Source organism: Mus musculus, chromosome 9 (assembly GCF_000001635.26).
Source record: "Mus musculus strain C57BL/6J chromosome 9, GRCm38.p6 C57BL/6J".
Classification (NCBI taxonomy): Eukaryota; Metazoa; Chordata; class Mammalia; order Rodentia; family Muridae; genus Mus; species Mus musculus.
Window position 1 is genome coordinate 106,166,031 of NC_000075.6, and position 26,227 is coordinate 106,192,257.

The 26,227-nt window shown below is 43.9% G+C and overlaps 1 protein-coding gene and 1 non-coding gene across 3 annotated transcripts; both read left to right on the forward strand.

Moving 5' to 3' along the window:
* The first annotated feature begins 4,894 nt into the window (after positions 1-4,894).
* On the forward strand, positions 4,895-25,676 carry Wdr82 (WD repeat domain containing 82). Of its 2 annotated transcripts, NM_029896.1 has the most exons (9): positions 4,899-5,349; positions 10,583-10,680; positions 14,536-14,602; positions 17,586-17,685; positions 18,150-18,266; positions 18,653-18,808; positions 19,219-19,288; positions 20,340-20,482; positions 22,566-25,676. In NM_029896.1, the coding sequence occupies exons 1-9, from the start codon at positions 5,189-5,191 to the stop codon at positions 22,593-22,595; spliced, it is 942 nt and encodes a 313-aa protein (NP_084172.1). In that variant the 5' UTR covers positions 4,899-5,188; the 3' UTR covers positions 22,596-25,676. The 2 variants fall into 2 exon arrangements, with proteins under 2 accessions (XP_030100575.1, NP_084172.1); XM_030244715.1 differs by lacking the exon at positions 17,586-17,685 and having other exon boundaries at positions 4,895-5,349; positions 22,566-25,092.
* Positions 12,810-12,897, forward strand: Mirlet7g (microRNA let7g). The gene has a single exon (NR_029526.1). It is a non-coding gene; the product is annotated as a microRNA let7g (primary transcript).
* Positions 25,677-26,227: the final 551 nt, after the last annotated feature.

The window sequence follows — 26,227 nt, forward strand, 5'->3', positions numbered from 1 at the left end:
CTGCCCCTTTGCTTCTGCACAATAAACCTCTCTCACGTGGAACTGCCTTGGCCTGCTTAGCTGTTTGGTTTGTGCGCCAAATATAGATATAGATATATAGAGATATAGAGATATTAATAACACATATTTGTACGTAATCCACACTATCTTTCTGTATACTTGAAATTGCCTCCTTTGTAATTAATTCTATTTTTTTAGATTTATTTATTTTATGTATGTGAGTACACTGTAGCTGTACAGATGGTTGTGAGCCTTCATGTGGTTGTTGGGAATTGAAATTTTAAGACCTCTGCTCGCTCTGGTCAACCTGCTCACTCCAGTTGGCCCCACTCGCTCAGTCCCTGCTTGCTCCGGCCCAAAGATTTAATTATTTATTATTATACATAAATATACTGTAGCTGTCTTCAGAAGCACCAGAAGAGGGCGTCCGATCTCATTACAGATGGTTGTGAGCCACCATGTGGTTGCTGGGATTTGAACTCAGGACCTTCGGAAGAGCACTGACTGCTCTTACCCACAGAGCCATCTCTCCAGCCCCCTTTGTAATTCTTAACACAATATGCATGCTGTACAATTGCTGCACTGAACTGTTTAGGAGGCAACCACAGGACAAGAAAGTCCTTACATACTCAATTCAGATCATCAATTCGCATCATAGGCTGAACCAATCTGCAAGTGTGGAATCCATGGGATATAATGTAAGTTAAATTATCAGAAAGTTTTTTCTTTTTTAAGACTTTGGAGACAATTTCGTGGGAGTCAAGATAAGAGCTTCGGGGACTAGGCAGTTCCTGCTGCCCCTGATCAGTCCATATCTTTGCCCCAGAACAAGACAGCATTGTTTGCCAACAATGGACTTTGTTAAATATGAATGGTTATTTGCCCTTTGCCTTGGGAACAAGGCCAAAGTTGGAGTTGCAGAGCATTGTGTGTGAATCCAGTCTTGGGTGTCTGCTGTCTTCAAGACCTTGTCATCAGACCCTGGGCCAAACTACAAGAGAGAAAGGCAGGAAGGAAGAAGGAAAGAGAGAGAGAAAAAAGCAGCTTTTGTTTTATATTTATTCACTTATATGTGTGTACATGCCACAACTCAAGCATAGAAGGCAAAGGACAGTTTGTGGAAGTCTGCTCTCTCCCACCACCAATGGGCTCCATGATGAACCCGTGTCAAGTCCATCTTGGTAGCAAGCACTTTCACCCCTGACCCATTTCATTGGTCTTAGATAGACAGATCCATAGATGGATAGATAGACAGACAGATAGGCAGACAGACAGATAGATGATTTAAAAAAACTAATAGGTCTTTTCTACCCATGAAGGGAAGCCCAGCCCCTGGGCTAGAAAATTCAAGGCAGAGTGAAGGTATGCCAGTCATGCATTGCAACAGATAGGGGACTGAGGGATGCTGGGAAAACATGGAGGCCGGGTATGCTTTGATATGTTAAATAGGCACCCCAGCCACTTGTCCTGGATCTGAAACCCAACAAAAACCAACAGTGAGGTTGCCACCGAAGAGATTATGATTTTATAATCTCAGATTGATATAAAATGTTATCTCGAAGTCTCCCATAGAACACTTATTTCCTCAAGGGCTCCCCTTGAGGGAACAAAAGGAAGCATTTACTTAGCAAATCAATAAACTCAGGGGGTATGCTGCAGTCCTAAGTGAACAATCCACTACATCTGAAACAGTCTACACAAAGTCACCACTGGGTTCATTGTGTTTTAACATCCCAGCTTTCTTCAGGTGCAGTTACTCTTTACACACACACACACACACACACACACACACACACACACACCCTCTTTTAAAAGGCCTAAAGAAGCCACCTGACTCTAATTATCCCAAGGCTCTAAGGAAGCCCTGCTGGGCACTTTAGCTCAGAGTGTACCTCAATTAGAATTTGTAAGAAAAAAAAAATGGAGAGGTGGCACGTGTCTCTGGAGGCTGGACCTGGGCACCTGGGCAACAGGCCATGTGCTTAGTCCCTTTTCTGTTTTGTTTGCTTTTTAGATTTTTTTTTTAAGTAGTCTTATTATGGATCATAGATTGTTCTCCAGAGAGTCCTGTCTAGTTGCTGAGTGCTGGGATTCCGTGTGTATTCTACTACACCCAGTGCTGATCTTGGCTTGTTTCACCTTAAAAAAAAAAAAAAAAAAAAGTATTTATTTTATGTATGTGAGTACACTGTCAATGTCTTCAGACACACCAGAAGAGGGCATTGGATCCTGTTACAGATGGTTGTGAGTCACCATGAGGTTGCTGGGAATTGAACTCAGGACCTCTAGAAGAACAGTTGAGGCTCTTAACCCCTGATCCATCCTGTTTATGTCATCTTTAAAAGCAAAAACAAAGCCCACTCTACAGCCCTGGCTGGCTCCCACCTCCCTAGTATGAGAAGTGGGAGCCACCACACAAAACCTGGAGCGTTTTTTTTTTGTTTTGTTTTGTTTTCTTGGTTTTTGTTTTGTTTTGTTTTTTTAAGTGACACAGTCCACTCCTAACTCCAGCTTTCCCTCTGCCCTGGAACTAGCTAACCATTTTGGGTCACTTTCAAAGTCTATCCTTTAAGGCAGTGATAATACTGGACTAGAAGCCAGGCAAGCCCACTATAGCAGATCAGGGAGCCGAACCAGCAAGTGAATCCAAGTGACCATCGAAAAATATGAAAAAAATTACTTTTTTTTTTCCATTTTAAAAACAGGATGCGGGCTGGTGAGATGGCTCAGTGGGTAAGAGCACCCGACTGCTCTTCCAAAGGTCTGGAGTTCAAATCCCAGCAACCACATGGTGGCTAACAACCATCTGTAACGAGATCTGACTCCCTCTTCTGGAGTGTCTGAAGACAGCTACAGTGTACTTACATACAATAAATAAATAAATCTTTAAAAAAAAAAAAAAAAAAAAAACAGGATGCTAAATCTTGGGAGGGAGCTTTAACAGTGAAGTCTAAAGAAGGTACAGGGTATAGTTTTTTGTTTGTTTTAAACATTTATTTATTTTTACTATATGTAAGTACACTGTAGTTGTTTTCAGACACTCCAGAAGAGGGAGTCAGATCTCATTACGGATGGTTGTGAGCCACCATGTGGTTGCTGGGATTTGAACTTTGGACCTTCAGAAGAGCAGTTGGGTGCTCTTACCAACTGAGCCATCTCACCAGCCCCAGGGTATAGTTTTGAAAGATACCTTTCAAGGCTTTTTTTTTTTTTTTTTTTTTTGGTAGAGAACATTTTGGTAAATTAAGACTGTTGTTACAGTCAAATTTGTATGTTAAAACAGACCCCTCCAAACACACACACACACATACACTGGCATCTCCTGGGTATATTTGCTTCCCAAATGCTGATATAAAAGAACAGCTTTGCCCAGGAATTAGGAGTCAATTTACCCTTAATAACAGGTTCTACCTAGAAGAAATTACACAAATTTGTAGTCACAGAACAGCACCCCCCCAAAACAAATTCAGTATGTTGATCAATTATATTTGTGAAAATATCAAGTAGATGGGCCACACAGCAAAGCTGTATAGTAGGGAAATTATAGATTTCAGGTGATGTTACAGCCATCTTAGCTTTAGGGTGAATGAAGCTAAACTGAATGATGTCTCTCGAGAAATTTATTAGGAGAATGTTGGAAGTTAGAGTAAATGGCTATTTAAAGTCTAAAGCAAGGCCACCTTAGAAGGCTCAGAAGGTAAAAGCATGTGTGCACGCACTCACAGACACACACACACACTAGTTTTTAAAGAGGCCTAAAATAGTTCCAGATCCTTTGCCTACATTTGATGTCTCCACAATTGCGATGTTGTAGTCAGCCAGTCTGCAGGATCTTTATTGTAGATGCTCTTCAGAAAACTTCAGTTCCCACAGCAAGTCGGGCACATGGCACCAGATCTGTCCTTGCTATCTCAAGCTCCATAGCAGCCTGGATCACCTGGATCACCTAAACTCAAAGGCAATCACTGGGGATTGAGTGCAACCACCTGTGGAAGGTTTTTCTAGAACAGATTTGCAATTTGGAAAGTTGCCATCCATTCAGGTTTCACTCAAACTGGTTCCTTCCCTTCCTCACACCCCGGAACAGATTGTAGCCAGGAACTCTGCCCTTTGTCAGGAGACAACTGCAGTACAAACTTACAATCTTGTCGTTTTCCCTCAGCCAACCACTTCCAGTTCTATCTAGCTACCTTTTTTCTTTAACCTAAGAACCTGAGATGCAACCCCCCCGCACATTTTTCAAGAAGGCTCCATTTTTTTCTCGTGTTCCATTTCGTCGTTTGTCAACCCAGGTTATAAGGGACTCTGGTTGTCATGCCTTTGCAATCACCTGCCAGTGAGTGAAATGTCCCTTCCTAAGGTTCCCCCTCCTCCCGCACTAGAAGTTAGGGATCTTCATGCGCTTCGACTCTCATTAAATTTTAAAAGAAGTTCCAAGCTTCTGAAGTTTAATATAAACCCAGTTGAAAATGCCACTTAAAACTTCGTGCAAGTGTATGTTGTACATCACTCAACTAACAAATCGAAGCCTCCTGGCTCGGCCGTGCAGTGGTTAAGTCAGTCGGTGATGGGTTCACCTGATTCACACCCACACACGAGCAGGCCTCTCCGCCAGGTCCTGCGGCCTCAGAGACACCAGCGTCTCCCCGGGGCTTGAGAGCACCCACAAAGGCACTAGCCCCGAGGCGACCTCAAGTCCTGCCCTCGAGAGAGAGGGTTTAGATGCTCCACGCCCGCAGGTTCACACCCCAGAACCGCGGGCTCCAGCTCCGGGGCCTCAGCAACGGGAGGCCGCCCCGCTGACGTCATCGTCCCGCCCCCCCTCCCCCAGCTCGCGCCTCCGTTCCCTCCCCGCCCCCTTTCCCGGCGTCCGCCGCGACACAAGCTCCTCGCCCTCTGATTTTGCTTCTCCCTTCAAGATGGCGGACACAATGAGCCGGCGGAGCGCCGGTTGGCCCTGAATTGACTCCGGAGAAGAACGGTCAGCGAGGTCCCGTCGTCCGGGCGAGAGAGCGTCGCCTGAGGAAGAGGACGCGGCAGCCCCACTGTCAGCCGTCCTTCGGTTCGTCTCCAGCGCGGCGCCCGCACCGCCGGGGTTGGCCCTGAGCAGCCCGCCCGATCGCTCGCCTCTCGGCCCCGCCCCGGCCCTGCGCCGCCGCTGCCTTCAGCAGCAGCAGCCGCCGCCGCCATGAAGCTGACCGACAGCGTGCTCCGGAGCTTCCGCGTCGCCAAGGTGTTCCGCGAGAACTCAGACAAGATCAACTGCTTTGACTTTAGTCCCAATGGCGAGACGGTCATCTCTAGCAGCGATGATGACTCCATCGTGCTCTATGACTGCCAGGAGGGCAAGTGAGTGTGATAGTGGCCGAGTTCCAAGTGCCCCTCTCCTTCCCTCTGTCGCTGGTCCCCGACTGAGCCCCCACCCCCAACCCCAGGCATGTGGTGCAGGCGCTCTTGCCAGGGCCACCTCCATCCCGCAGTGCTGCAGGAGATCCTCTTTAAGATGATGATGGTTCTTAGTTCATGTGTCTTTGCTCTCTTCCGAGCGCGCTTTTCCCGCTTGCCAAACCCCACCTTGACCTTGACCTTTAAACGCCATGTCCCTGCACCCTGCAGCCGGACGGATAGCCCTTTCCACTCCCCTGGCGACTGTCAGAATGTGCGGGTGGACTCTGAGCTCGATGCAGAACGGCAGGAGCTGTGTTCTGTCCATCAGTGGCGTCCAGCTCTCTGCCTTCACAGCAGTGACCTGGATTCAGCCCTGGCACGGTGCCCGCCCCCTACCCCTCAGCTTCCCGCGCGGCTTTTCTGCAATCAAGCCCCGCGGGATGCAGTTTTTAAGCTGTCAGGATTTATCGATTGTGCCCATGTGAGCTTGCTGTCCTTTCCCAGTACCAATACCCAGGCTTACAGTTAACTTACTAAACAGACTCTTGGAAACTTTTCTTTGCCAGACTCCTGAGAACTTGGCCGCCCCATTCTGGTCAGAATGTGAGCTCTCTTTAAAACAAAGAAAGCATTCCGGAACAATTTAGTGTTTCCTTTTGCATTACAAAAAAAACCCAAGTTTGGCCGCTTAGCCAGTAATCTCAGCATTTGGGCGATAGAGGCAGTCAGACCCTGAGTTCTGGACTTCATAGCAGAGAGACCCTGACTCAAAACAGTTAAAAAACAAAAAACAATAACCGCCAGATTGTGGTTTGCTTATAGTTATCAAAGTTTTGGAATTCTGGAACTGGTTATGGAAATTATGTTAGTTGGAGAACTTGTGTATCTTTGCCGTTTTCATAGCCTGGGTGTGAGGAAGACATTGCCTGTCTCATCTCTGGAAGTTCAAATCCTCGATAAGTAAGCAGTGACCTCTTTTGTAGCAGAAACTAGTTTAGGCTAAATTTGATTCCCTTTGTCAACTTCAGCTTCCTTCCTAAGCAGGAGGTGTTTAGTTTAATAGCTACTGTTTTCGACATTATGTTAAAGTTACCTGTTTTTGAATCCTTGGCTTTTTCTCTCCTTTTTGCAGCTGTTCTCTTTGTTTATTATTTTTTTCAAATAATAGTTTTCTTTTGGAACTTGTCTCTGAGTTTATCTAAAGTAAAGCTATTGTAGAATGAGCTGTATATGATATTGTCCTTGATGGGTTTCCTCGCTGGAGCTCCAACAAAGTATTACGTAACTGTCGTTGGACTTGAGCTTGCTGTATGTGGGAGAGTTTCCTACAGTGGTGATCCTGGGGAAGAGAAAATTACTAACTGGACAAATAGTTATTTGAATTGATGTTCATATTTGTGTATTGATTATTATCATACACTGGTCTGACTATTTGATTCTGTTTGGAACTACAAGTAATTTGAAATTGGTTTGTCTGACATGTTTGGTGCAATACATAGCTTAGAATCTCCCCCCCAAATCTGTAATGGAAATGCATATCCTATTCAAAGGAATAAAACACTAAGACTGAAAAAAATGTTTATTCAGGCATGTAACCTTTTTACATGATTACAAACTTACAGAAAGTTACAATGCTCCAAAGAACTTTCTTGAAAAAAGAACGTGTCCAGCAGTGCCTATAATTTCAGCGCTTGGGAGCTGGGGGTGCGAATCCAAGGCAGCTTGAACAGCTGTCCCAAAAAGGAAATGTAAGGGCTGGAGATGGCTACAGGCACTTGCTCTTAGAGAGGAACAAGTGGACTCCTACACCTTGTAACCATCTGTAACTAGTTCCAGGGGATTTGACCCCTAATTCTGATTTCTTGAGAGATGGCTCAGCTGTTAAGAGCACCTCTTCCACAGGTCCTGAGTTCAATTCCCAGCAACCACATGGTGGCTCACAACCATCTATAATGGGATCCAATGCCCTCTTCTGGTGTGTCTGAAGTCAGCTACAAGGGTACTCCTATAAATAACATAAAGAAGTCTTCATAAAGAGAGAAGTTTGTGGGGGGAAAAAAGTCCAGGAGCTAGAGAGATGGCTAACATGTGGTTAAGAGCGCATGTTAATTTTGCAGAGAACCTAGGTTAATCAGCAGCACCCACGTGGAGGCTCACAATTACATTTAACTCCAGTTGCAGGGGATCTGATGTTCTCTTCTGGATTCCATGTGCATCAGACCTGCATAGGGTGCCCATATATACAAGCAAGCAGACAAAATGCTCATATACATAAAATCAGTAAATGTAAAAATATATATGTATAGAAGAATAATCCAATAATTCCAACAGTAGAAGAAAATAACTGTTTCTTTGGAAGTAACATCTTTATTAGATAATACCAGTAGTAGAATTTGGGTATTTGAAAATAGCTAAAACACAGCTGATTTTTGTTTGTTGTTTTTAAGATACTACACCCCACAGTGGAACTTTGTCTGTAGCTATAGTGCTGGTTGGCTTCCAACAGCAATCCTCTGGCCTCAGTCTTGGCTTAAAAGGATTTTTTTTTTTTTATTGAAAGTAGTTTTTCATGCACACGTTCTCTGTGTACGTTTTAGCTGTGTGTGAGCTTGCTGTGCATGTATAGGTAGAAGACAGCGTGCAGGATTGGCTGCTTTCCTCCCTTCCTGGGAGCCCAGGGGGTGAACTGTGATTATTGAGCTTGGCGGCAAGTGCCCTTAGCCTCCATCTAACCAGCTCACCTGCCCAGGAAGAGGTTGTGAAGGGCTTTGGTTTTGTTTGTCCATTAAATGTTAGAATGTGGCTCATCCCTTCCTTCGACTTGAAGGAATATATAGGGGGTATTGCTTTTGATTGGTAAAATATTTCAAATTTTTTCTGTCTATGAACACACACACACACACACACACACACACACGTGCACATGCGCACATATGTTTAGTTTGCCTTAAGACAGTAGTCTCATGTAGTCCAGGCTAACTCTTATGTGTCCAAGGTTGGCCTTGAACTCCTGATCCCAAGTGCTGGATTATACACATGTATCCCACCACCAGCAGCTGGCTTTACTATTATTTTCTTTATTCATATCTGCCTCCAGAATCATAGTTTTAAAGAAGCTTGCCAAAATACTTGGAAAGTTCACATAAAAAAATATATCCATTGTTGATGTCAGACTCTTACTTTCAAAGTAAAACTGAATTAGTTTTCATTAAGACACATCTGTTAATGCTTTTTTGTTTTGCTTGGATTTTTTTTTTGGATGTAAGACATACAGACCATATCTTAATGGAACCCAGGTTTTTTTTAATACCACATGCTTTAGTGTACTGTTTACTTGAAGGGTTGAAGATAGAGTCCAGGGCTCCATGCATGCTAGCAAGCCTTCTGTGACTAAGTCATATCCCAGCCCTGTCTTCTACTGTAAATGGGCTGAAATACTAGGATTCGCTTTTACCACTGATAGATGCAAAGTCAGCATGCTCAGCCTCACTCAGTCAGTACTTACCTAGTACTAACCTCAGAGCTTCAGACAGTAGACTGGACCTAGTACTCAGTAAGTACTTACTAAGTACTGACTGCAGAGCAGAGCTTCAGAAAGTAGACTGGACCTGATGGTATTTGATTTCACAAACGGCAGGCATATAGAAAGTATAGTACAATAAAGAACTCTTGTTCAGAATAGGTTTCATGAAGCAGAAGGCCTCACCCTCTCTGACCTTAACAATTGAAAGTACAGAAATTGACTTGTAGGCAGCCTGGATCATCTGATTGCTCGACCAAAATAATATGGTTCCAAAATAATATGACATTGAGAAGATAAACATTCTTTTGCATAAATTCAAACCCTTGGTGACTAGTAGTACACTAGTCAATCTTTTACTACAATATTCCTGGGAGGGACACTTTGTGACAGGGTCTCACAGGGTCTCATTCTGTAGTTGGGACTAGCCTTGAATTTGTAGTGGTCCTCCTGCCATAGCCTTTAGAGTTCTGACTGGAATTACAGATGTGAGCCACCATGTCTAGCTTAAAATTCTTCTAAAATATAAATGTATAAAACACTTTAAAAGATTTTCTTATTTTCTGGCCTGGTTCAAATGGAGCACTCTGTCGTTCCAATTTTGTTTTCTAAAGCTGGGCATGGCTGCCTGCCTCCGCCTCCCAGCACTCAGGGAGCAGATACAGGCAGATAGCTGTAAACCTGAAGACAGCCTGATCTACATAGAGAAAGCTTATCTTGTAAAACAAAAATAAAAAAATATTACTTTAAATTGTTTTCTAGAGATATTTGAGTTAAAAAAAAATTGCCTACTTTAAATAGCCTGCAGCAGGAAGTTTGGTTGTAGATTTTCCTGAGAGCCCATTTATCTGATCAAGATTTGCATTTAAGGGACTTGCACGAAGAAGTTTTGTTTTGAACTTTGGGTTGGAAACACACACATTTACATGAAAGTAAAAGCAAAAGGAACCATCCAGTAGTTTTGTTGGAGAGGTAGGCTTGCTGCTACTTTCTACTCTGTGTAAGAAAATTAGACATCTTCTAGAGCAAGTTATGTTAGAAACATAAGCAGGGTTGCATCTGGTTTCAATCGTGATAAATCATTGCCTTAAGAAAGTGCTTGCTAAGTGAATGGCTTAGGAAAGGTTACTGGCTCTGAGGTACTCTCCTATCCCTCTGTTGTGATTCTTGGTTTGTGATAGTTTGTGTACTTTTTTCTCAAGTAGATAGTCTTCCCAAAGTTTATATTTGAAGCCAGGTATGGTAGCTCACTCTCATAATTCTAGCACTAGAGAAGCCCAAGCAGGAGGGTCATGAGTTCAAAGCCATCCTCAACCACATAATGACTTAGCAGGCAGGTAAGACCCTCCCTCGAGATCCTCTCCCCCTTTGAATATTGTAGTAAAGGACTGAATTAATATTCTATATTTTATTTCCAAACCTGGGCTTTGGGGTTCACAAATGAAAGACTATTCTTCAGTAGCTGTTAGAGTTGATTTCTCTTTTCAAGAGATGGGCGCTGGAGAGGTGATTGAGTGGTTAAGAGCTCACACCACACTTGCAGGAGACTCAGGTTGAGTCTTCTCGGACTCTGCCCTGTTCATACCGCTCAGGAGCTGCTGTTTAGATGGAGCGCTCGAATGTTGTGAGAGTGGATTCTAATGGTTCCTGTTTTCCCCTCTGTTTGTTCATCAGACCAAAGAGAACCCTGTACAGTAAGAAGTACGGTGTGGACCTCATCAGATACACCCATGCAGCCAACACAGTCGTTTACAGCTCTAACAAAATAGACGGTAAGCAAGCCTTCCTAGGAGATGTCAGTGTTGGTTTCTTTGAAAAACTTTAACAAACTCTTCATGAGAACTTGTACTTTGGTTATAGTTGGTTTAGATGTTTCTCTGTAATGTTAGCAGTGCTGAGAATATCAATGAAAGTAAAAATGCTGGAAGTAAGCAATTAGCACTTTGGAAGGATTGGGAACAGAAAATAAAAAATGTCTGCAGTGTGGAGTAGGAAAGGAAGTACCCCGTTGTGTTTATGATTTGCACTCCTTGAAACTTGAAAGAACACTTAAAAAGCAAAACAAAGAAACACGTGACACACAGCAGTTAGTAAATCACCAGGCTTGCCGTTTACAATCTGTATGTGGATTAAACCAGGTGTAACACTTTACCTCTATATTCTTAGCCCTTGGGAGTCTGAGGCTGGAGGAGTGGGAGTACCAGGCTAGCCAAAGCTAGCCAAGGCGCGCACACGCACACGCACACACACACACACACACACACACACACACACACACACACACACACACACACGGTGAGATCTTCTAAAAGGCAGGGGGTTGGGGTAAACCTTTACATTTCTAACTGAGGGAGAATAAAACAAAATTTGCAGATGTACTAAATGCAGACTGGAAAGGAGACCAAATGCGGGAGATTAAGAATAGTAGTGCCCCCAGCGCTCAGGAGGCGGGTGTGCAGCAGGGCCTTGGTTTGAGCCCTACCTGGGCCATTGAGCATTTGTAGCTTGACCCCGTCTTAAAAACAACAGAGGAACAAAAAGACATCCAAATAGTTAGAAGAGGTTAGCTCTTCTGTGGTTTGTGTCACACGGTGCAGTGACTGTGGTTGTAAATTCCAGGAATACCTTTTGTTTTGCTTTAGAGTAAAGGTATTTTTTAAGAATTGAAACATCCTTTTTAATAACTAGTATCTGCTTTTGACTGATTTCCCCTCGAATAAGTCCCTAAGTCAACAGAACTGTCTCAGTGCTTGAACTGTCGTGTGCTTGTTATTTTTTCTCATTTTAGCCTTGTTAATACTAGTTTACTAATGCACTTTTTGCAGTAAGATTTTTTCATTTTGTTTTATTGAGATAGTATTACTGTGACTCAGTTTGCCCTGCTTCATACTCCTGGGTACTGAGTGTGTAGGTCTGTGCCGCTATCGCAGGCACAGTAGATTTTTCTTTAGGTATGTGTACATCTGAGTGGGTGTGTGCCTATGCCCTTGGGCCAGAATAGGGCATCAGGTCCTCTGGAGCTGGTGTTGCAGGCAAGTGAGCCACGTGCTGTGGGTGTTAACCAAACTCAGGACCTCTGGAACAACAGCAAGCACTGTTAACCACTGAGCCATCCCTTTGGCGGTACTTTTTTTTTTTTTTTTTTTTTTGATTGTGTATGTGTGTGGAGGTGGTATGTGCACATGTGAACATGGGTGCCCACAGAGTCTGGAAGCTGTCAGCTTCTGGAGTTGGAGTTACAGGCTCGTATGAGCCGTCTGACGTGGATCCTGGAAGGGGAGCTCAGGTCCTTTGCAAGAGCAGTGTGTGCTCATAACCACAGTGATTTATTTTGCCTCCCTCCCTGTTTTGATGCAGGCTCTCACTTTGTAGCCCCAGATGGCCTTGCACTCTGTATATAGATCAGGTTGGTCTTAAAATTAAACTTACAGGAACCCTCCTTGGTGCTGGGATTAAAGACGAGTGACGCCATGCCCAGCCACTCAGCAAGGATAGCCTAGGTGGCTATTTTAACCTTTCTCAAAGCAAATGGGCAGGCAGAAGTCTTTCTTTAATAAGACTTCTGTACTTGAACTTGATTTTATTGCATGTCTAATCATCTCTATTTTTCATGTATGTGTCAGATGTAGTTTTCTAAGTAGGCAATGCCACCGATGCTTTTGGATAAGGATAAATACTAGAATTCTGAGGGTATATAAAAATATATATAAATGACTGGTGTATTTCTTTTGTTGGGTTGTTTTTCTAAGTGATTAAACAATTCTCCAAATATGGTAAAGATGAGGCAAATGTGTGGCGGGTGCAGCTTTGCTGCCTGGCCTCTGCTGTGGGGATGTTGCCTTTCCTTCCTCAAGTGCGTCCTGCAGAGCTGCTCCAGCGCTCCGTTCTCTTTTGCCTGATTCCAGGCTGAGGTAGTAGTTTGTACAGTTTGAGGGTCTATGATACCACCCGGTACAGGAGATAACTGTACAGGCCACTGCCTTGCCAGGAACAGTGCACCAGCTACCAAATGGGGTGGAGAAGATGGTGAAGCCCTGCTCATCTCTGGGATTCCAGGTAATGGGAGGGGATCTCTCTTTAGGTCAGGTGAGTAGTTCCTGGCACTAGAATAACCAGAAATGCATTGTGGTTGTCATTTGAGAGGCTTGGAGTTGTTCAGATAAACCGTTTGAAACTGTTACAGAATATATAGAAGGGTTCTTTTTTTCTCTCTTATTGCAAATGCCCTCTCATTAGAAAGCATCCCTGCAAGCTAAGTGTGTTGCTCACACCAGTAATCCCAGCATTTGAGAGGCTGAGGCTGGGGGATTGCTGCTTTTTTGAGACTAACCTGGGCTGTATAATGGGTTTCAATCTAGCATGTGCTATAGAGTGAGACCCTGTCTCAAAACAAAGCCCACTCTTGAAGCCGCTTGGTTCTTTGGACCTCTTTATTGGGCGTTTTGCCTTCCCTCCTGCACTGTGGTGCCATGTTTTGTATTATTTGTTTCTCTTCCTATTTTTTGTTTTGTTTGTTTTCATTGATGTTTGAGTTTGGTTTTTGAGATAGGGCTTCAGTAAATGTATCCCATGCTGGTCACCAATGTGGTGAGGTTATAGAGTCACTACTTACAGCTTTTCTCTATCTTTCTTAGGAGCATAGTACTTTCTAATTTTATTCTTACCTTTTGTGGTGTTAGGGGTTAAGCCGTGGGCCTCACCCACTGATGGAATGCACCATGCGCTGAGCTGCCTACCCAGCCTCTCTTCATTCTGCTGTCAGTGTAGTCTTGTCTTTTCTTTCTTTCTTTTTCTTTTTTTTTTTTTTAATTTTTTACTCTATGTGTATGAATGGTTTGCTTGCATGTATATCTATGTATCCTGTATGTGTCTGGTGCTTGGGGAGGTTAGAAGAGGATGTCAGATCCCCTGGAACTGAAATTACAGATGGTTATGAAACCATGTGGCTCCTGGGATGGAGCCTGCTGCTCTAAATTGCCGAACCACCTCTCTAGACCCTCTTGCTTACTTTTTCTAGATAGACTGCTTTTTCCTTTCTTGATTTTTCTTTCTTTGACAGAATCTGTCTATGTAGTAGGCCCAACTTTACACAAACTAACTGTATAGCCCTCTAATTTGCCCTTCTGATGTTCAGTGTAAGAGTTATCACTTTGCAGACAGCTAAAATTAGTGTCCATAGCTTGTGATTTTTTCCCCCTTGCTAGGAAATACTTATTCAGGACAAGTTGAATTATTACTTGCAAATAGTACAAAGATTGGTAACAAAAAAGTGATTTTTTTTTTAATGTAGTTTTTAACTCCCAAATTCGCCTCCTCAATGCTGCAGATTGAACTCTGAGCTGCTCACAGGCTAGGTGAGCACATCACCGTTGAATTGTACACCTAGGTCCCAAAATGGTGATAGTAATGTCGGTATAAATGCCATCAACTGAAAATTAGGCTTTGGAGTTATATGAATCTGTTTATGCATTCAAGCTGCTGAGAGAGGTTGTTCATGTTCATCTGTAATTTGCTTGTGTGATAGAATATAGTACATTGTTAGTTAGGTCTTGTCTTTTCAAAAGTAAAAATGCAACATAAATTTCATTTAAATACTACAATGTCATCCGCTGTTTGTTTTCTTACAGATACTATTCGTTACTTGTCCTTGCATGACAATAAATACATCAGATACTTTCCTGGACACAGCAAGAGGTAAGACAGAGTGCAACAGTCATGCTTCCTTCATCCATTGGGTAACGTAGAGAATGGAAGAGAGGGAGAGGTTTTGTTAGTAAGTAAATCCAGCCCTCCTCACTGCTAAGGAATGCACTCAGCACTCCTCTTCATCTTGTTAACGGATCTCAGTCAGTGCTTGGTTAACTGAGGTTATGGAAGCAGGAGATGGGGCTTCAAAGATAACTATAGAATCTGTTAAAATTTAAATAAGGTGCCAGGCAGTGGTAGTGCACACCTTTAATCCCAGCACTCGGAAGTGAGAGAGACATTGGATCTGTGAGTTTGAGGAAAGCCTGGTCAACACAGAGAAACCCTGTCTTGCAAGGTAGGGTAGGGGATGGGGCTTAAGTAAGGAGCTGGGAGTATAGCTCGGTGGCTAAGCACCTGCTTAGCATGTGGTTGGCTCTGGATTCAATTCCCCACACTAAGAAAGTCAATATAATTAAGAGGAGTTAAGTGTGGTTCAATGCAAGACCATGCTTGCCATACAAGAATCTGTGTGTCTGTGTCTTATGTTAAACATGTGGACTAAAGTTATTAGATGAAAACTTATGCTATAAAAATTAGACTTGGTATTTAGCAACACCAAATCCCAGATAGCTCTTAACAAAAGAACCATTTGCATTTATGAGGCCTTCCACTGCATTTGTGTTGGGCTGTTCATGAAGAATGTCCCATATATAAAGGGTTTTTGTTGTTAATGTATGTTTTTATTTATTTGTGTGTGTGTGTTTAGTCTACATGTATATGTGCATACCAGAAGAGGTCATTAACCACTGAGCCATCTCTCTAGCTCCCCCTCCCTCCACCTTTTTGAGACAGGATCCTTGTCTGTCCTAGAACTCACTTTGTAGACCAGGCTGACTTACAGAGATTGGCCTGTCTCTGTCTCCTAAGTGCTGGGACTAAACACATATATAATACAGATGATGCAGAGCTGTGTGGTGTGGTGCAGTGCCCTAACAGGTACTGTGTCACTTTTATTATCTATCTGATGTTCACCTTTGGGCTTCAGCAATAGGCCAAAGAAATGATTTCACCCAGATCTTCACGTTGTGAGCCAGTAAGTGTAATTGTGGTTGCTTATTGGAGCACGGGCAACTGAAATGGCATCTCCCTGCTCTCCCAAGTAATTGTCAACTCTTATGTGTCTTTGAAGGATCAGGGTCTTATGAGGGTTCCTCAACAGCAGCTACAACTGTTCTGACTTAAAGAGAGCCATGGCATGCCTAAAGGATGACAGGAGAGATGGCTCGGAGCTGCCTGTTAGAAGTGGTTCTTCTGTAGGGTACAGTGACACACACCTTTAATCCCAGCACTCAGGAGGCAGAGTCTCTGTGAGTTCCAAGCCAGCCTGGTGTGCACAACAAGCTCCAGGGCAACCAGGGCTATGCAGAGAGATCCTGTCCCAAAAAAGCAAGCAAACGACAACAAGTGCACTCTAGCTGAGCATGGTGGTACATTCTTGTAATCTAGAGCTCTGGAGGATGAGGTTGGAGAGTGTTAAGAATTAGAGAGCAGATTTGGATACATAGTAAATTAAAGGTTATCTTGGGATACATATTAACATCCTGTCTCAAACGCCTTCCCACTCAAAGTAATTCAGTGAAAAAAATTGCACTTACAAGAAAAGAAGGTAGGGTGTTTCTGTGTTGGGGAAGACAGGAAGTGTTGGTTACTGTGTAATGCCAAAGGATAGGCCACTGGTCATGCGCTTTGCTCTGATGTTGGCGCCATGTGACCTGGCAGGTAAGTGTCCTTAGGGCCAGGGTTTGGATTCTTCTTACGTGACCTGTGCTTATCAGCTGGTCCCTTTTATACCAACTAAGACCTTCTCTGAACTTTTGGAGCTGTGACAAAATTGCATTCTGCTTGCTCTGTTTTTATTAATGTGACAACGTGGGCTACATAAAACCCTATCTCAAAGTAAGAAACATTTAGTGATCTATCTATCTATGTATATATGTAGTAAGAAATCATCACCACTACTGTGATTCCAGAATATTTTCATCACCCTGAAGAGAAACCCTGTACCCATTAGCAGCCGTTCATCTAAGTGCTGTCTCTCTAGATTTCTCTGTAAATGGCATCAAATGTGGACTTTTGTGTTTGGCTTCTTTCATGTAGCATGATGTTTCTGCAATTCATCCCTGTTGTCATACGAATTAGCACTTGGTTTCTCCTTAGTCTCAAATAATGTTGTATCATGGTTTTGTAGTCGACATCTTGCTGGCTTGTTAATTAGAGCATATTTGAGTTATTCCCATTTATAATGCTACTGTAAAAACGTGAACATTTTTGTGTAGACATTTTGACTTTGCTCAAGTGTATATAGCTAGGAGTAGACTCTATTGAGTCTGTAGGAGTAGACTGTATTGAGTCCCGTAACCATCGTTACAGAAAAGGTTTGGATTGGGTTTTGCCTTCTCTGTGGTGGGGTCAGAAGATCAGGCTGGGTATTCACTATGTAGATCAGGCTGTCGCTGAACTCACATCCATCCACCTGCCTCTACCTTCCAAGTGCCACCACACCCATCCTGAAGAAGGATTTTATAGAGCATCGGTACAGCTTATTCCATCAGTGGGATGTAAGGAGTCCTAATTCTCCCCATCTTCCTCTACCTCAGCACTGAGCCAGCCTTTCATGGCAGCCATTAGTGGGTGTGGACCAGTAGCTCACTGTGCTTTTGATTCTCAGTAACACACATATTTTGTTTTTAACACTGCTGCTGAGCTGTATAGCTCCAGCCTGAGAATTACACTTTTTTTCTTTTATGGAGGCTTTCCTTTTCTTCATTGTATTAGCTGTTCTTGGTTGCTTCAGATAAGTTCATGTATGCTTCCTAAAATGTTAGTCTTGGGAAAACAGGTATATGTAGGCAGGCAGAGTGGTTTAGGGTTCACATCCAATTTTTGCTCATATTTTGCTTCAACTCCTATTTATCTTGATACATTGCAGGGTGGTGGCCTTGTCCATGTCACCTGTGGATGACACTTTCATTTCTGGGTCTCTTGATAAGACCATTCGACTCTGGGATCTCCGGTCTCCTAACTGCCAGGTAATGGTACCTCACAGTGACATTTTTGAGCATTTTCTATGGAAAGCATTAGCAGCTCTCCCTCTCGGTTAAGAGAGACGACAGTGGTTTCATTTTGGGATCCCAGAGTCTTGTTAGGTGGCAGCAAACCCTTTTCCTAGTTGGCTACTGCTTGATACGCAGATATCCTACTCCAGAGCAGACTGCAGTAACGTGGCGTAGTGCTTGAAAAGGAAGGTTGCCTAGAGCCTTAGCCTCAAGGAATTTGTTTCTCTTGGAACTCTGTAATGTTGTAGATACGGTGATTGGAACGTAAGGTGACTTTTTTACATTTTAGTCAGAGTTTTGTTTGTTTACTTTTTAACCTTTTGTAGGTAGGCTGGGTACAGTTCCTATCCCTTTCTTAGTTTTAACTAGAAAAAGTCAGTGATTAAGGAATGGGCTCCTTCATTTATTAACTCGCTGTCTGTCCTCTTCTCTCATAGGGCCTCATGCATCTACAGGGCAAACCTGTCTGTTCCTTTGATCCAGAAGGGTTAATTTTTGCTGCGGGCGTCAACTCAGAAATGGTCAAACTTTATGACCTTCGTTCTTTTGATAAGGTAAATCTTTGAATCCCTTGAGCTATCTTGGGGTTGCAGAAAATTTAAGGACAACTTGGACATTTGAGAACCCTTTCTGGGCTGGGCATGGTGGCACACACCTTTATCCCCACATTCCAGGGCAGATGCAGGTGGATCTCCCTGAGTTCCAGGCCAGCCAATGCTCCACATTGTGAGAGCTGTCTACAAAGACTGCCTTCCTGTGGTGCCAAGGCAAACGGCAGCTAACAGAGCAGCAGTGACTCACCCTCTGCTGTCCACTCGGGAAGAATCATGATGCGTAGGATAGACAATAAGGAAAAAATGTAAAGGCTAGAAAAGGAGCTCTAATAGAGGAAGGACTGATGTGTGTGAAGTGTGGGGACTGCTATTTTTCTGTTTTGCAGGGACCATTTGCAACATTTAAGATGCAGTATGATAGGACCTGTGAGTGGACAGGACTTAAGTTCAGCAATGATGGCAAATTGATACTCATCTCCACCAACGGCAGCTTTATCCGACTGATTGACGCATTCAAGGGTGTGGTGATGCACACATTTGGGGTGAGCTGACTGCTTTTGAATGATGGCTGTTTCTTTGCTCATAAGGCCTGGGCCAGGAATGCTGTTTGCTGGATGGTAGAAACCAATAGTTACACTCAGTGATGAGGTATGGACTTAAGAGTTTCTTGGACATGAATTTTACTTCATTTGAGTTGGAGCCTTTCGCTTCTCTCTTACGAAGTGACCCAAGATGCTTTTTAAATATAATATTAGTAAAAATAAACAAGTTTGGTTTTTTCACCCCCATCTCCTTCCTAAATATGGGGTTACAATTGGGAGTGTTTTGTGTGGGAGCAGCTACACTTGGTCTTAGTGACATTGCACAGAGACCTTTGGTGGGAAGGAGTTTGTGTGTTGGGTTGGTTTTTATTACCTATCCTAGAATGAAAAACACTCTTGTTTTGTTTCAGGGTTATGCTAACAGCAAAGCTGTGACACTCGAAGCTTCATTTACTCCAGACTCACAGTTTATTATGATCGGTGAGCTGCCTTTTGTTGTTGTTGTTATTTTTCTGATACCCTGTTTGTTATTAAGGAAAGTACCTTCAGATTTTGGAGTTTCCTTTACTTGGTACACATAAGCATACATGTAGTGGCATGTGTGTGGGGTCAGAGAGCGTCTTCTAGGAGTCACTTTTCTCATTGGAGTGCCATGGATCAAACTCTCCGGTCCTTAGGCAACCTTTACCTTCCTTCCAAGCCATCTCAATGCCTCTGTTCATTTTTTGCAGTGGTCTCATTATATAGCCGTCTGACTTTGAACTTTCTGTGTAGTCAGGAATGACCTTGGATTTCTTTTTTTTTTTTTTTTTTTTTTAAAGATTTATCTATTTATTATATGTAAGTACACTGTAGCTGTCTTCAGACACTGCAGAAGAGGGCAGATCTTGTTACAGATGGTTGTGAGCCACCATGTGGTTGCTGGGATTTGAACTCCGGACCTTCAGAAGAGCAGTCGGGTGCTCTTACCCACTGAGCCATCTCACCAGCCCCGACCTTGGATTTCTGATTCTCCAGTCTCCCAAGTGCTGGGATTGCAGGCGTGGGCCCTAACACTGGCATGAGTTCCTTATTAGCACTGGCAGTGTGCTGGTTTTCCCTTCCCGGGCTTTAGAGTTAGGCTCTAGAGCACTACTCTACTGCAGTCCTTGCGTTCAGTATGTCAGCAGGCTCATGGTATTTAGCCCCCTTTCTAGATAGGAGTGTTGGAGTCACTTGGGAACTGACATACGAACAGTGCAACACTCCTGCACATCTACTCACCAGCACCTGGGGCTGTGATTGGGAGACAGAAACAGGAAAGGTGGAATTTGAGGCTGGCTTGGGCTATATAGAGATTTCAAGGCTACTCTGGACTATGTAACAGAAGGAAACAAATAATTAGGTCAAGAGCAATTGCCTGTGTCCCTTCATTGTCCTCTTGGTTTCTGCTGAGGAATAAACCTGAAACTTTTATCAGAATGCAGTTATCTTTTTCTTACTTGTCTCTATTTACCTCTTAAAGTGTTACTATCCTAATCATTCTTTTTAGGTTCGGAAGACGGCAAAATCCATGTCTGGAACGGAGAGAGTGGTATAAAAGTGGCTGTATTGGATGGCAAACACACTGGTCCCATTACCTGTTTGCAATTCAACCCCAAGTTTATGACCTTTGCCAGCGCCTGTTCCAACATGGTATGTGAACAGTGAGAGATGGTTTCCATATAGAGATTCTCTTTATTTGGGGTGGTGGGTACCTCAGACAGTAAGTAAGCTGTGTTCCACATAGTACAAGTTCCTGTTTCAGAAGTGGTGGCTTTCTTGTTACCCTGCATCATAGATATCTGACTAGGCTGTTCTTTTTACTTTAAATCCTTTTCCAGTAATATGGGACTTACTCAGCAGTGGTGGAGCACACCTTTAATCCCAGCACTTGGGAGGCAGAGGCAGGTGGATCTCCCAGCCTGGTCTACAGAGGGAGTTCCAGGATAGCCAGGGCTACATGGAGAAATCCTGTCTCCAAAGAGAGAGGAGAGGGGCGCGGGGGGAGGAGAGAGGGGAGAGAGGAGAAAGGAGAGGGAAAAAAGAAAAAGCTGTAAGATGGGATCCCCTATGCTCTCCTAAGAGATTTACAAGGCATATCTTGCTCTGGCCCCAGATTTTAGGCCCGGCCTGTTTGGGCTCTCTTGACATTGACATTATTCTCACTACTTAAACTATTCTGACCAACCTTTTATAGGTGAAACCTTTCAAGGGTTTTGAATATTTTGCTTTGGTTTGGCTTTTGGAAATAAGGTTTCTCTGGCTAAGCTGACTGTGTATTCACATTAATCCACCTGCTTTAGTCCTGAATGCTGAAGTGAGAGGTGTGGACCGCCATGCCTGGTGACCTTTCTGTTTCCAAATTCTTTCCATTGAATTCCTTGAAAATTCTTCGAGTGGTTCATAATTACCACTAAAATTTGGTTGGTTTTTGTGTGTGTGGGTGTGGGTGTGTGGTTTATTTATTTATCTATTTCTCATTCAAGTCAGGGTCTCTCTGTAGACCTACCTAGCTGTCTTGATTCTCCTGGCTCTGCCTCCCAAGCACTAATATTAAAGGCATGTGTCGACACACCCAGCTTTATTTTGTATTTATTTTGTGTATTCTTGAACATGTGCTGTGCACACATATAGAGGTCAGAGGATAACTTGTGGGAATTGGTTCTCTCCTTCCAGTGTCTGTCGTTTTAGGGATCAAATTCAGTCAGGCTAAGTAACAGGCATCTTAATTTTAGCACTTGGGAGGTAGAGGCAGGAGAACCAGGAGTTTAGTCTAGCCTTGGTTATATGAGACCCTGTGTCAAGCTCTGGAGGTATAGAAATGTTCACTGCTGTGCCTGATTACCTGAATTTGACCTCTGGAGCTCAGAAGGAGAAAATTCAACTCTCACAAATTGTTTTCTGGCCTCTACTCATGCACCATGGTGGGGTGTGGATGGGGATGTGTGTACAAATACACAAATGTAACTCTAGAAAACAGAACTGGAGATGGGTGATAATGTTAGTCTCCCTAGAGTTTCCCTTGAAGTCTGTCTGTCTCTAAGTAGGCACATGGATGAGGCATTCATTGCCTTTATCCAGAACACAGTGCCCACTCTTCCCCTGATATCCAGGCCTGAGCCAGGGCCACACCTCACCAAAAGAAATGTAGCAGTGGCTGGAAATTGGAAATTAGAGCACTTACTTGCTATGTATAAAGCCCTGGCTGGGCTCAATCCCTCCAGTACTGGGAGAACAGAAGGAAACTAATTTAAGCTGGGCTGCGTTGGTACATACCTGTTATCGAAACATTTGGAAAGTAGAGGGATAAAGATCAGTTTGGGGTCATCTTTGAGTATATAGGAGTTTGAGATCAGCATAGGACACGTAAAGCCAAAAGGCCACCCAGCCCTCAAAGGCAACACAACCTTCTCATCTGGCCCTTCTTTCTCTTCAGAAGGAAGGGGTATGATTGAGGCCATCTTGAGATTAGGTATGGGGCCAGGTTACCCACACAGTACTACTGTTTCCTTAACACACTGTGTGACTGTGGTGGGTGCAAGGGAGAGGTGAGTGTGGGAAGTAAGCAGAGCCAGCTTTCAGAGTCTCTGACTTTATAGACAAGTCAGGATAAGGTCCACCAAACCCTAATTCCTTCACTATATTGGGTTGGGCCCCTTGACTGATGCTGTAGGTAGCAAAAAAGAACCTTCCATAGTGAAAGATGCCTAAAAGCTGATTTGTGTTTTCCTTCCAGGCCTTCTGGTTGCCCACCATTGATGACTGATCCTGATGCTGCTGGGCTATTTATACAGTGAGGGCGGCCAACAGGAAAAGCCAGAGGTGACTGAGATGACAGTGAGATTGATTGATCATTTGACTGGGCTGGAGAACATCTTTCCACGGGGCCTTCCCAGGGATGTGCTGTCCATCGCTCTAATGAGTTACTTTGCTGAGCACCTTCAGAAGGACTCCTGGTGCTGCAGACTCAGTTGGCGCTCAGCCTTTCCAGCTCTCACTGCGCCAAGCTCTTCAGAGTGTGACTAGACTTATGATTAGGTTACAGTGGGGCTCTTGAACCCCTTCAATTTTGAATGTACTCGCTGCTGAGGAGCCAGTGAAGTCCCCACTTTCTGCACATCCTTCTCACCCCAGAAATGCATGGGAAGCCGCGGTTCTGGTTTTGAGATGCTAGGGCAGCTCAGCACCCCTTGCCCTCACTCTGCATGTCTTGTTACTGGGTCTCCCTGTGTAATTAATTGTGGCATTATTCCACAACCATCATGTTTCTTAGGTGCCAAACATTTACAAAAATAAGTCTTCATATACCTTGGGGTCAAAGAAAGAAACAGGTACAGAAGGACCTTGTTTGTCAGGAGGCTATATGGTATTCTCTTTTTTTTTTTTTTTTGGTATTCTTGTATAGGTGGGTGGGGCAGATCTTGGGCTTAGATGTTGACTAACAAAAGGCCCAAGAGTCTGAAAGGGAGGGAAGGGGGTAGCAGGTAAATTCTGAGAGCTGAGAGATTTAGCAGCTTGGTGCAGTTCCCCCATCAAGATGATCCCACAGTCTCCTGTGGGGGGTCCTGCTGAGCTTGGCTTGTACAAAAGCAAGCAGTAGTTTATTTTTGTACCTGAGTCACATCACGTTCTCCTGTGGGCCAGTATTGTGGAGCGAGTCTGAGTTGTTTACACTGATGCCTTCCTTCCCTGCCCACCACAAATTGTGTACATAGTCAACAGATGAAACCCCTCCTCTTCTCCAGCTCCTACCCAAGAGCTGGCTCTAGGCCTGTGTTATATGTTATATTTAGCCTTTTTATATATGACCCTTGATCTGTTTGTATTTGAACACTGTGTGTGTCCACTTTAATACATTTGTGCAGACATGCACATTACATACGTGTATATGCCTGTCTCTCATCTAGATTATCAAGGGAGAGGGAACCTTGCAGCCAAGAATGACTCTGTGGATAGTGTGTGCCACAAGTGTTATTCTTCTCTGTTAACCTTAGGGATACAACGGGAAGCAGAGCTTCTAGTGTTTGCTGTTTCATGGCAGCTAAGTGGGGGCCTTGGGTGACTCCCTTGTGCTCTTTAAGCCACACTTCGGGGCCCTCTCTACAGTATTAGATTCTTTTTTGCCTGATTATGCTCTGTCTGCACCTGTGTATGTGTGACAGTCACTTTTGCATGGCTTCTGTGCCTGGCTTGTGGCATTTAGGGACAGGGTGCTGGAACCACAGTGTTTAGTTTGTCAGAACTTGTTGGCCAACCATAAGTCACTGTCACCTGCTGTGTCTACACTGTTGCCCCTTTTCTTGCTTTTTTCCTGAGAGACTTTAGCTAGGCCCAGACTAGATGAGTTGCAGGTGACCTTCTCTTCCCAGCTCGGCAGCTTTAGAGTAGAACAAACGGCCATCAAACATTGATGCAAGCACTATCCCTGCAGATCCAGAAATCAAGACTCAACAGGTTGTGATTTGCCCAAGAGTACCCAGCTGCTAGCGTGCTCAGACCATCACTGCTTCTGTTCAGTCGCAGATAGCCGTCCAGTCACCAATGCTTTTGACTTGTTCCAACTGAAAAGTTGGACTGTCACTGAAGTCTGTTAAGTATTGCTGAACAATCCTGCTATAAAATTCTGCCTTCCCAGAATGGACCGACAGAAGGAGCCAGGCAATCAGCTCCATGTTTGAAAGAACTGTTGAAGGCAAATGTCTGTAATCGTAGATTAATATGGCAGCTTGCCTGAACTGAACGCAGGAAAACTGTCTTGAGTGTCCAGGGGTTGAAGCATCACACTCTTAGAAGACATACCGCCTCACGGTCTCTGCTGGGCCCTGAGGCCACAGACCTGAGTTATGTTCCGAATTGGTAGGAAAAGGTGCAGCTGGAGTTTATATGGTCACAGGGTAATAAGAAAGAGGGAGAAAGCAGAGATGGCAGTTTGGGGATGTGTCCCTGGGATGTATTCACTGCCCTCTGATATGACAGCTGGCACTGCACTGTTCAACCACCAGCCACTGGGGTATTTTTTAATAAATTATTCCCTGTTGTAACTGACAATTAGTGCTTATGAAGGAAAATTGGAAGATCTTTAAGAACCAGTTTGCCACCCAAGTGGTACCACTGTTTAAATCTTGATGTTAAATGTTCCTTTAGATATCTCTGTGCATAAACTTTGGTGTTTACATAGTTGTTATTCTACTGTACATACAATTTTGTCCTTTTTGTACTTAACATATAAACTTTTTTTGCCATGTTATCAGTCGTAAACAGGATTTTATGGTTTACAGTCTCTTCCATTGAGTTTCTGTAACATTCCCTGGCTCACTTCTGACAGAATGGGTTGTTCCCATGTCCTGGTTCCGGTGGAAATGCTTGGCCTCTGGGCAACAGAAACACACACCCCTCCCAGGCACAGTCCCTTAACTCCAAATGCCAATTAAATTACCACAGGAGCAGTAATGAGTGACTAGAAAAGGTAAGCTTGACTCAACCCCATTCTTCAGAGACCACCTCACTGCCTGCCTTGTGTCCCACACAGTTTACCTCAAACTTGGATCAGATTGGCAAGCTCTTGTTAGAATAAATTGCATTCTCCCAGGCCTTGTTTGATCAGAAGTGAGCATCTGGCAGTAGGACCTGCTGAGCCATGGCTTGGCTAATGCATTGGAAGTCATTGGAATTCTAGGATTGCTGCTTCCTTGACTGAATCAGAATAGGTGAAGACCTTGACCTTGACCTTTGGAAGAAAATATTCTGGCTTGGGTTTAGTTGACTATGTTGGCTCTCCAGCTCAGACTGCTCTAAGAATGAAAGCCCTCAAAGCCTGGTGGGATGTGCAACAAGTTGGATCTGCGGCTGAAAGTTATAACCATACAAACATGGCCTGAGTCCAGTCCCCAGATCCCGTGGTAAAAGGAGAAAACCTACTTTCTGAAAGTTGTCCTTAGGTTTCCACACATGCCATGGCATTTGCAACAGAGTCACAAATTATAAAGTGGAATACTGCCTGGCAGCAGCTACTGCGTTTCCAGGCTTTCCAATGCAGAATGCTCCCACCCCCACCAGTTCTACCTACACATTGGATCTGTAGAGCTCCATTGTCCCCCCAGATCCTCCAAATGCCTCCAACCCTGCTGGTGCCTTATTGTCACCAAGTGCCTCCAGGCTCCCTAATGCCTCATTATCTTCAAATACCACAAATCCTCCCATTACTTGAAGGTCTACAAATGTCTCCAGGATCCCCAGTGAACCCAGGCTTTCAGGTTTGCCCCCGTCCCTCAGCTCCACTTGTGGCTCCTCAGGTCCTTCCAAGGCCACAAGTTCTCCCACAGGCTCCTATCCGAGTTGAGAGGGTGTGTCAGGTATAGCCCGGAACAAAAGAGTAAGCTGGAAGTATTATTCAAAAAG